The sequence below is a fragment of the Cucurbita moschata genome, unplaced genomic scaffold, assembly GCF_002738365.1.
Source record: "Cucurbita moschata cultivar Rifu unplaced genomic scaffold, Cmos_1.0 Cmo_Scf00041, whole genome shotgun sequence".
Lineage (NCBI taxonomy): Eukaryota > Viridiplantae > Streptophyta > Magnoliopsida > Cucurbitales > Cucurbitaceae > Cucurbita > Cucurbita moschata.
The window spans coordinates 659089-671277 of record NW_019268557.1 but is presented as its reverse complement, the minus strand read 5'-3'; the positions used below and the strand labels follow the sequence as shown (position 1 = coordinate 671277).

Sequence of the window (12189 nt, the reverse complement as noted above, 5' to 3'; positions counted from 1 at the left end):
TTTTTTTTTTTTTTTTTTTTTTTTTTTTTTTTTTTTTTTTTTTTTTTTTTTTTTGAAAAAGGAAATTAGTAATCTATGCTTATCATGCATGCGTATTATATTTATTCACGCCTTTTTCTACATAATATGGTATAGCATTTGAATCAGTCATAAAGTGGTTCTAATAATTTCTTGATCGGCTGCGATCTTCGGTATGTCTCCGTTTTCACTCTATTCCTATCTGGTTTCAGAATTCTTTGTTCCAAAATATGTGCCTATCTCTAGGACATCTTATTAGCCATATTCTTAGGTAGTTTTTGTTAGACGAACACAACCTTACACAATACACAATAGTATGATATTGTCTACTTTAAGCATAAGCTCTCATACGTTGCTTTGGGCTTCCTCAAAAGGTCTCATACCAATGGAGATAGTATTCCTTGATTATAAACCCATAATCATTCCCTAAATTGGTGATGTGGGACTTTCATCCACCAACACCTCTCCTCGAAGAAAGTACGCGATAAGCCTCGACTCCTTTTCTTTTAGAGTCCTTTGTTCGACATTTGAGGATTCTATTGGCATAGCTAAGTTTAGGGCATAGCTCTGATGTCATGTTAGACGAACACAACCCTCCACAATGGTATGATATTGTCCACTTTGAGCATAAGTTCTCATGGTTTTGCTTTGGGTTCCCAAAAGGTCTCCATAATGGTATGATATTGTCCACTTTGAACATAATCTCTCATGGTTTTACTTTGTGTTCCCAAAAGGTCTCATACAAATGGAGATAGTATTATTTGATTATAAATTATAAATTTATAATCATTCCCTAAATTAGCTGATATTTCATCCACCAAAGTAATAGTTTTAATAGAGAAAAGAATCGAAAATTTTGTTTTATTTAATACGTTATTCGTTTAATTTTTTATTTAATAAAAGAAAGAGAAAAAATGTTCGAGATTGTGAGTAGAATAGCTGAATCTCTCTCTCTTTTTATTATTATTATATTAACATTAGGTGGAATTTATATTTCAGGTTACAAAAGAATGCAGTCAATGATTACGTCATGCAAATCAATTACATTTGGTTAGTAATTTTTTAACTCAAATTAACTGGTGTTCAACATTCTAGATATCATGTGTTTCTCATCTTATAATCATCAGAGGATTCCATTCTATAAACCCTGGCGTTTGATTAAAAAACGAATCCATTTCTGAACTTGTCGAGGTAATTTTTAAATTAGCTGGTGTTCAACATTCTAGATATTAAAACTATTTTTTCAAGTAATTAAAAAAAATAAAAACCAAGACTAAATTCAAAATTTAATTATGAACGCAAATGATTCCAAAATTCTTTAATGAAAACATAAATTCAATTTATTTTCCGGAATGGTATAGTGAACTGGTTTCAGATGAGACCACCGATGTTTCTGGAATGGTATAGTAAACTGGTTTCAGATGAGACCACCGATGACAGAGACATTGAAGCTGCTGAGTGTAAACAAATGGAAACAATTAGCTACCGTGGTACAAGTTCATACTCATATTCAACTTAGTATTCTAAAGCAATTATTCTATGAGAAAACTGGGAAAAATGGTTACATGTGCACAAATTTAATCACGGTCCAAAATTTTTCTGTAAGATAAGACTGATTCTGAGACTAGAAAATACTAATGCTAATAATAAAAACAATATTTCCATTTCCAGTAAAAGGAGGTAAATTACCGACAAACCTGTTACTGCTAATGTGAATTGGCAAGTTATGCCCTCTCCCATTCTACCATGACAGGCTTCCGTAAGCTATAACGTGGAACTATTAGTTGCCGACCTAATTTAGATAAAATATTTTAAAATTATAACTTAAACAATAATCATAGATACTGTAAAAATTAATCACTATACTCGATATCAAAGATTAAATATCAATCGCTCACTAAAATGAAAAATATTTACTATGGATACTAAACTTTATTAAACAAAGCATTATTCACATTTTTAAAAAGAAATAATCAAAATTACTTAGTTTAAATAATATTTTTTTGTACTCTTTAAAAAGTGACCATTTTGATCATTATTAGCAAGAAATTTAATACAAGTTTTATGACAACATTTTAAGAATATTAGTGAATGAAGTGTCTAAGTTAAAATTAAATGAAGGAAGCAAAATGATCACTTTTTAAGAATACAAATATCAATATTTTTTAAAAGTACGAGAACAAAAACAAACCAAAGCTGTAAATATTCTGACCAAAATAATATTTAAACTTGATTACTATTTATTTTTAATATAAAAAATATGAATTTGCAAATATTTTGAAGAATAGAGGAAATTTACCTTACCGTCAGACGCAAATTTGGTATCATTTCATCGGAGTATTGCCTTCAATTGGTAGCGGATGTGCTTCAGAATTGAACACATATTGATCCAATGGAATCGCGGAACTATCCCCAAATAGTAAGTACAAATACTTGAGAGTCTCCCCCAGAAAGAATGTCTCCATTTTGTCCCTTCTCCGGGGCGGAATTGAAGTAACATCATCTAGTGATGTATATCCACCACTACTAACCTTAGTATGCCTCTCGAATGCTTCAAAAATCTGCCAGCCCCATGCACGGTACCTGCGGTACGTTCACATAAGCATCCTTTTTTTCTTCCATCCCATGTGAATATAAAACACGGTTAGTTGTAGAAGCCATACTTTGGGTTGCCTGTGATACGATGCAGGACGAACAGTGACTCAACTGTTTCAGGCCGCAACAGACTATGACGATCCAGTGACTTGATTATTATGTCATCGATATATTTCGATTTTTTATTTCCACCACTGAGACCTTGTTCGGAATATTCCTGGACAAATAATGAGCCAAGGGTCTTAAGATTCATGAACAGCATGACAATTGGGGAAAGAAAAGATATAGGGAACAAATTTACAATATATAATATAGACTATGGAACCGACCTCAGTATGGAAATAAGCTATTTCTGGGGCAAGACCGGTTGAGGTTACTTCATACATCTCAAAGCAAGTTTTTGCTAGATCCTCTGCCAGTTTTAGATTTTCCAGATCGTCAAAGCTCAACAAGCTTTTTCTCATTGCTTCGTCCCTGCTCATTCCCTTGGTGGCACCAAGAGCAAGGGTGCCTGGTAAGAAACATACCTAAAACAGGCAAAAGTTTATCAGTCCAGTACTTTTCCAAAACGAAACGAGGATTACTATGATGTTGTCACGTTGCTTTACTCAGATTACCAATGATCTGAAGGATCAAAGTATTAACTCATCGAGCTCGTGAATAAAATTAAGTCTTGAAGAAAAAATCACATCACAATAACGTAGATAATTCACGGAAAGAAAATATGAATGCTTAGTTAACTCATCAACTAAATACTAAAATAGTTACCAAGCCCAAACGAATATGTAAAGAGTTTTTTTTTTTAAGGAGATTTCATTGATGAATGAAATGTAAAAAAAAAAAAAAGAAGATAAAATGTGCAAAGCACAATTACCTTAAAACGTTAAAATGTGGACGTGTGGGATGCCAGCTAACGGTTACTTTAATTCTTATTTATTCGTGCCATTCCACCTCCCCCCCTTCTACCACTATTTGTATCAAACAAACTTTCTCCCTAAGCTAAATTATGATGTGGGCCTTCCCTAATACTTACCAATATTCAGCCCCTTCGTAAATAAACTCAACAGTCTCCCTCCCACATATCATGTTTTCAGTTGTATCTCATCTTTGCATAAACTCACCAGTGGCACTTGCTTGTGACAAATGGGGGTTCTCTCCCCAAAAACTAACTTAAGAGGCGAAACTTTTCCTCAGTACTTGAAAACCGACATCTGTCCTTTTTCATAATTGATGTACAATAAAGCAAGATTTACACCCAACCCTCCTTGCATTTATTCAAGGGAACAGGAAGATATATTTATGCAGGCAATGGCATTTACATTCCCCAACTTTCTTTCCAGTAACATGACACTTCGGCTCAATCAAATAACACAGCATTGAAAGAAGTGTTCAATGATTCAAATAAATGGCAACACTGCACACATAAAACGAAAAAAAGCTCTAAAGCATAAACTTTTTCTCACAGCATAGAAACAGATGAAATGGCCAATTGTGAACAGAGCAGTGGAGCAAGAGATTTGTATAATGTACTTGAGGAAGTGATACTGTATTCTACACAATTTCTAACATCCTAAATCTGTAACAAAAACACGAGGACTATTGCACATGAAGTACTACATAACAGGTTTCAAGATAATGGAACTGTTTCCATTGATAAACTACAGAAATAATGATCTTGAGGGTGAATGAAAGATTAAGTATATAGCCCTAGACTATGTCAACAATCTTATATCATATTTCTAAACATCCAGAGACATTTCAAAGTTGAATAACTTAGATCGATAGATTTGCAGAAAAATCAATCAACTCCCATATTTGGGGAATAATCTTCCAAATTACTTCTCAGTTTGAGCCAGTGTTCCTTGATATATAGCCATATGACTATACCATAAGCTAGTCTACCAGATAAGTGAATATTACATACAGGAGGAAATAACGCATACCAGGTGGTCCATTTTTGGACTAAAAGCAGCATTTGATCCATAAGGCAACTCTCCAACAAAAACCAACCCATTTGGAACAGACTTCCGAACAAGAAGATGCTTAACACCTTTCATGGCTTCTTCATACATATCATGTAGATAAGTGAAATTATTGTTTTCTCTCATTCCCTTCTGAATCCACACTTTGAGTAGATACTCATAGTAGCTATCACCACGAGATCCCAGTCTTATGGTTTCTCCAATAAAATCGCCAGTATCAGGGCTGCAATTGAGATGAAAATTACGTGAAAATAAGTAATTTAGTCATCACCATATCCTCAAAATTAAAGGAATTTTTCAAAACCCAAAAGGCCCAGGGAGATTTAGAATGCGGAAGGAACCACATTCTACATAGTAATAAAAAAGCTAACGGTGTGATTGAACTACCAAAACTCAAAAGTTAAATGTGAAATACAAAGTGAACCATTTCAGGATTAATGCTCGAAGAGGACAAACTGCCACAAGACCAAATGTCCCTGAAAAAAGAAAATAAAACTAATACGACAATAACCATTTATGAATGTTTCATAGATCTTTTAACCCATGGAATTTACATGTTCACTTTTGGCTTCAGAAGAATAACCTCTCATGACTCGAAATAGAGTTTTGCCAACATGCCAAAAAGTTCAATCGAAGGCGTATCTTAGACACTGCAAAGCATGGATGGGCATACTAACAAGACAGTCAATTTTTTAAAAAAGAATGGAATCCATTTTACTGACTGTACAAAAAATGTGAACATTAAAAAAAATGAAAAACAGGTCGGAGAGCTAAACCCAAAGCTCCAAATCAAGGAAGATCACAACAAAGCTTTCTAGTTGGCCAAAAGAACATTAAGATTATAATTCACAAGGAGATATTTGTTATGACACATTATTTAAATAGTATATTTTGACACATCTCAATGATTTTGATGCAAAAAATTTTGCATTTCAAATAATGTTTTCACGCAATGAGAAAACATGAACGGATAAATATATAACTAATAAAAGGAAATAGAATGTTCAACATCGAATTTATATCTGTTTCTGATGCATCCATAGATCATAGCAAAAAATGCATAAAAAGTTTGACGCACATGTTAGATATAGCCATGTCATCTAAAAATAAAGTAACTATGCTTATAGCTAGATGTAAAAGCTCCATACCTAATATAGATGGGAACCAAACCTTCCACTTTTGGAAGGCTCTTCATGTGTTCTAAGACCTTCATGGCAGCAACTGAATACTTTGGGTCGCCTGAAACAGTACTAAGATAATTAAATTCCAGCTGCAAAGTAGAAACTTCGGATGTACTACTTAATCCACCAGGAGCTGCATAAGCCGAGAAATTTTGTAAAACAACATCAGAGAGAGGAATAGAGGTTCGGCTGGAGGTAAAAGCACTTAGCAAACGATCAGCCAAGTCCTTAGCGGTTTCTAGATAAACAGCTGGCTTAGGTCCTTCATTTTCAAAGTTCTTCCCATATTCTCCTGCTCTCAAGTGGTATGCACTTAGAAGACCACCTAAAACACGTATGGTAGTTTCAAATAAATTGACTTGACCTTTTTCCTTAATTCTATCCAGAAGGTGTTTTTCAACCCATGAGCCTGCCTCAGAGACAATATCACTAGCACCCATAATCATGGCAGTGTCAAGGGCATCCACAATTGTAGCACCTAAACCTCCTAACCCATCCGTTCCTGTCTGGCTCAGTGGCATGAGTTCATCATTCCCCATTGCATACCTTTTATAGCCGGACCATGCATGGATAAAAGCATCCTTCACTTTCTGTTGCCTTGAAATCCATAAAGACTCAGAGACTAGCATGTTTGGATCAATATGATAGCTAGTATTGCTACCTTTTTCATCCGGTGGTAATCGAGGAGGAAGCCTAGGAGCTCTCCTCCATAAGTTCTTGAAGTTGATGCCACCATTAATCTTGAACTCTCCTTTCTCATTACTCTCACTTACTTTGGCCACTTGATTGGGAACATGGACAGGAGTACTTGTCAAAAACAGATATGCCAAGCCAAAGATCAAAAGTAATACTAGAAACTTCCCCGTGCTACAACTTAGACAATAGCGTTTTCTGCTACCAGTGAGTAAATTCTGAGTCATCACCTGATAAAACGAGATGATAACTTTGAGTCGTAACTCAGAACAAACAATGTCACCCCATATCGAATAACTAAAGGTTGGGGTGACATTGTCTAGGGTATGACACGATAAATAAAAATAAATAAATAATTGGTCACTATATTCAGTGTTGGAAAAATTGAAACTGTATACAATTCACAGGTTTAACAATAATAATTATCTCAAAACAACATGAGGGAAGTATTTTAGGGATAAGTTGAGGTGCTAGATAAGAAGTTCAACATGTAAGGAGAATTTTGGAGGGATAAATTTCTAGACACTAAAAATGTAGTGTACAGACATGTGAAAAAGAGATGTAAACTTATTCTTCCCTGAAAAATCTGGAACGTACTTTTAGCTAAATTATCTTCTCTGTTTTCTCATATTGTTTGGGAAGTCATCCAAAAGTATTGGCGAGTCTGAAATTTACAGAAGAAGATCCACCAACGCAGATTATACGTTTATGAACGTAGTATAATTTCACATCAATCACAAAGGATCAAACATCCATCATGCTACAGATGAAAGGTTGGTCACAACAAACCAACAGCTAAGCATAGAATCTAAACTGGCAACATAGCCCCTGATTAATTCGCAAAACGCAAAATATCCTCAATCTGGCATTTCTATGAGAATTTTCACTAATTATGCATGCAATTCCAACGAAAATGACTATTCAAACAGATCCAGATGATCAATACCATCGAGTTTCTAACCTCCCCCAGGCCGTCTCCATTCCAGAAGCAACATCACATTCTTAAACAAAGTAAATGACATCAGTAAGAACAATTACACATGTAGAATGTAAAGTTGTTCCAGGCACAATCGAAGTTCAAGAACGAATAAGAAATAAGAAATACTCGTTGCAGAATGTAACTAGAAAGCTACCAATTCTTCCAAACATTAACCGAATAATAAATCGCACAAACGCAGTGCCTGTTATGCAATCAGATTTCATGAAATTGAAATGGAGGAAGAAGTCAAGATCTAGCATAGAAAGACCTTCAAGTAGGATCTCTGTCGAAACTTAGCATTGTCATAATGAACATCCTTCACAGAGTACGGTAGAGAACTAGACATGTTCAATCGGATCTCCGTCTAGGGCTTGCGTACGGTTGGCCTCCTCTCCGCTCCGCTCGGAGGCCTGAGTCGCAAGGAGAGAGAGAGAGAGAGAGAGAGAGAGAGAGAGACACGGAGATTTAAAAATGGCGACGGATTCCTATTGCTCTTCTTACATCGTCCGATCGATGATTACCGGTTGAGACGATCGGAAAATATTGAGCGGGAACTGGATTGGAAGCAATTGTACGTATGGATTGATACACAAGAAGAAGTGGTCTATGCGTCGTAGACAGAGAGAGACGAGGAGAGGAAGAAGGTATGCGAAATTTAAACCGAATAATCATTATTCCGCGAACATCACAACAATTCGACATTTAAGTACGAAATGAGAAGGGACCAGTTTTTTTTTTTAATTAATTTATTTATTTAGCAATCAATTTAGGTGGCAATTTCACTCGTAATTCTAAACTCATATTATTTAATTAAATCCATTTAAATAATCAATAACATTTCTTCAAAGTTAGTTGAAGGAATCGAACCAAAGTAATCAATTCAACCATTCATAGTTTAATTTTGATACACATTTTTTTAAAATCGAACTTTGACTTTTCCTTCAAATTAAACTGAACTTCATCTCTTCTAATGAATAATTTACTTGATCCACTCGGACGTTAAATGAATTTTTTTATATCAATCCAAAAAAAATGAGAGATTGTCACAATATACCTGACATTTTATAATAATATATATATATATATATATATATATATATTATCTTATTAATAGTAACTATTAAATATACATTTAATCTAATAGCAAATAAATAATTTTTTATTCATGACCACTCCCAAGTAGAGTTTTATTTATTTATTTATTTATTTATTTTTAATAAGGGAAATGTGGTTGAGTAAGAGAAAATTACAACATTGAACTCATTTCTCATGCATCAAATAATACAAAAACTATTAACGTAATTATTATTAGTATCTATTAAAAAATTACATTATTATTATTATTATTATTATTATTATTATTATTATGACGAACCTCCCTCAAGTAATATTTATCCGCACTCAAGTTTTCTCCCTCTTCCCCTTTTTCCCTCTCAGTCTCTTCCTTTCTCAAACGTCAAATGGGTTTCAAGATTCAATCCCCATTCTTCCAAATCTCTCTCTCTCTAATTCTCTTCTTTCTCTTAATCTCCTCCTCCTCCTCCGCAAAACTCCTTCCCTACAGATCAGACGTACAACTCCGCCGTCACCGGACCACCCTCCACGGCGGCGCACCCACCACACCATTCTTGCTAAACCCACAGCGAGCAGTAGATCAGTACAAAGCCAACAAATTACAAATGGCGATAAAAACCAAGAGCAAGAAGAAAAAGAAGAAGACGACAGCCAGGTTTGAAAGCAATGGCAATAACAATAACAAGGGAAGAGCTTTCTCCGTCATGCTCCCAAAGGGCTTTGTCCCTCCCTCTGGCTCGTCCCCTTGCCATAACCAAAGCCCTCAGTCATCATCTCCCGCCTTTTACTGCCATCTCTCTGCTGCCACCAACCGCCCTTGAGGTCGGTCCCACCTTTCTTCCTCTTTTTTCTGGTATTATAAAACTTCCCCCTTCTTGAAAATGTGACACATTAAAGACTATAATATATGCTCTATTTATATATATAGAAGAAGCTTCTTTTTTGTTGCATTTTTTAGGACAAGATTAATAAATAAGTGATTTTGGAGATGTCTGTGTGAATATTTTGTTTGCTTAATATGCCCGAAATTAGGAAAGAAAGCATGTGAAGTTGCTTAGTTTAATGGAATTTTATTACCGTAGCGTGCACTTCCTGCATGCAATGGAATTAATTGCCTTTTCTCGACACACTCAACAAATTTTACACTGCAAATCATGTACTATTGTTCTTCTATATTAACCACTAGATCCATGTTCGGTGGTGCCTCCCAAGAGTTCAATATCTATTTCTTGAGTCTACCCATCGTCTTGGCATCCTCCACTCAAGACTCAAACATCTTCGGTCTCACTGTCTCGAGCCTTTGTACCTCTAGTCTCGTCACCTCTGTTATCTTTAGTTAGATGAACATGACTCTCCACAATGACATGATATTATCCATTTTGAGCATAAACTCTCATGTCTTTGCTTTGGGGTTCCCCGAAAGGTCTCACCACAATGGAGAGAGTATTCTTTGATTATAAACTCATAATCATTCCCTAAATGAGTAGATGTGGGACTTTCATCATCCATAACGACGATAAAAAGAGAGAAATATTCAAATGGGTAAAAGAAATAAAATTTCTCGGCAGGGATTGAACATCTTGATTAATATTTATTATGAAGTCTCACGTCGATGGGAGAGGAAAACAAAACATTTTTTTATAAAGATGTTAAAACTTCTAGCTAGAAGACGTGTTTAAAAAAATTTAAAGGAAATATTATAAATGAAAACACAAACAAAACAATATCTTCTGTTAATTTCTTATTCACGGAGAGGGCCGAGGTGGCGCTCTTCGATGAAGGCGATGACCTCGGTGTCGTACAAGATAGTGCATCCAATGGCGGCGAACCGATGCTCCTTTTTCTTTTGCTGCTTGAGCCAAATGAAACCGGATGTCCGATTGTAGCCAACCGCAACGATGTCGTTTAAGGGGAGAAGGCCTCGAGGAAGAAAGAATCGATCGAGAAGTTCTTGAGATTTTTGCTTGAAGAGAGCGTCGCTGATGTAGATCTCGGCGTCTGCTCTGTCCGTCACAAACTGCGTTGTCATTCTTCCGGTGTCTTGATTTGGTAATTCCCAGTTTTCCAATTATAAACATTTCAAAATTATCATTGGAATAAAAATAAATTAGTTGAAATTTTAAATAAAAATTAAAACATAAAATTAGGTGACCGAATAATATAAAGAAAATTATTATTGTAAATAAGAAAATCATAAATCACGGGTCTCCATTTTCTTTGTTTTATTTTTCTTCCCATTCAAAGCCTTGTAACCTATAGGTCATTATCCGTACGGCAGTTGGTCGGGGATACTTGTTCTTTCATACTAAAAAGAGGCCCAATAAAAATATGTACGATAAAATATAATAATAATAATTAATAATTAATAAAAAAATCAAACAAAAAAATGGATTTAACCATTTTAATTGTTATTTTTATAAATCCATATTCCTTAAAAGAAATATCCTCAAATTAGTTTGCCTTTTTATCCAAAAACTTTATTACGTCTTATAATTGAAATGTCACTCAAACTAAAAGTTCATAAATCATTGAAAAATGTTGGCTTTTTTTTTTTTTTTGGTTCTAAAAAATTATATTTATTTTTTCTCAATTTTCTTGTTATTAGCTTTCACTAAAGTCATGAAATATGGTATAAAGTCTGTGTATTAGAAAAAAGGTCCAACGTTCAATCTTTTCATTCCAAAATTAAAATTTTAAAAAAATCTAAAATAATGAAATAAACCCAACAATGGACATTGATTTTCACTTACTTGTCCCCAAAGCAAATAAAAAGGACCTAATTTGGGTTTTGCTGGCTGCACTCCAATAACCCAATGTTGACCGCCGTTGGATTCAAAGCTTATTTGTTATTGTTTAATCTACAAATTCACTTGTTTTTTTCATTTGGGGCCCAAATTCTTGCTTGTCCTCGACGCTTCATTTTCTTTTCATGTATTCGTCCGAGTTGACCTGAAGATTTGAATCTCTAATGTCAAAATACATAATAAAAATATATTATTGATATTTAGACTTAGAATGATTTTCTAACCAAATTAAAATCATTCAATTTATTAATAATTATGAAATTTATGCTAATATTTTAATCAATTAAGTTTATCTAATTTTAAAAAATAAAATAAATTGATTTGTTGTAAAAATGTTTAGATCTGTTAGCGATACAGACTTGCGAAGACGCGGAAACTTTCATATGAATTGTAACCAAAAAGTTATTGTTTTATGTAGAGGAGAGGTTTGTCTTGTTTGATAAAAGCTCATATTGAATCTCTTAGACCATAGTTTCCAATGTATTCAGTTTCTTTGGAGAAGTCAATATTAACTGTAAAGCATGCAACCATAGACATTGTTATAATTGTTTTTTTTTTTTGTTTTTTTTTTTATGGGATATTGACAGCAAAATCACACCCAATTTTTTAAAATTAATTGCAATTCATACATTTTAATTATCATTTATTTTTTATTTTTTTAAATGAAATTTATAAAACATTATTTATAGGTTATTATGTTTGTTAAAAAAAAACAACCATAATTATAAAAATTAAAAAAAAAAAACAATTTTTTTTATCTCACGACCTAAAAAATATCCTCTAATTGACCTTTTGATTTTCCGTTATAATATCAATGATTGGACGCATTTTCCTTTTTTTTTTTTTTTTTTTTTTTTTTTTAA

General features: G+C 33.8%; 1 protein-coding gene and 1 long non-coding RNA gene across 10 annotated transcripts in view; one reads left to right on the top strand and one right to left on the bottom strand.

Moving 5' to 3' along the window:
• Positions 1-1221, top strand: part of LOC111433253 — a 4078-nt gene extending 2857 nt beyond the window's left edge. Inside the window, exon 5 of the long non-coding RNA XR_002708759.1 lies at positions 1018-1221. This is a non-coding gene — a long non-coding RNA (uncharacterized LOC111433253). The remainder of the gene's footprint in view (positions 1-1017) is intronic.
• Positions 1222-1288: 67 nt separating this feature from the next.
• Positions 1289-8120, bottom strand: LOC111433252 (mannosyl-oligosaccharide 1,2-alpha-mannosidase MNS3-like). Of its 9 annotated transcripts, none has more exons than XR_002708757.1 (8): positions 7717-8120; positions 5744-6699; positions 4557-4818; positions 2943-3140; positions 2682-2830; positions 2323-2601; positions 1716-1810; positions 1289-1469 (listed from the first exon to the last, which is right to left on the bottom strand). XR_002708757.1 is itself a non-coding variant. In XM_023070239.1 (8 exons), the coding sequence occupies exons 1-7, from the start codon at positions 7792-7794 to the stop codon at positions 2343-2345; spliced, it is 1596 nt and encodes a 531-aa protein (XP_022926007.1). In that variant the 5' UTR covers positions 7795-8120; the 3' UTR covers positions 1502-1810; positions 2318-2342. The 9 variants fall into 9 exon arrangements, 5 of the variants coding, with proteins under 5 accessions (XP_022926005.1, XP_022926006.1, XP_022926007.1 ...); XR_002708755.1 differs by having other exon boundaries at positions 1304-1469; positions 1708-1810; positions 2318-2601; XR_002708756.1 differs by having other exon boundaries at positions 1304-1472; positions 2318-2601.
• Positions 8121-12189: the final 4069 nt, after the last annotated feature.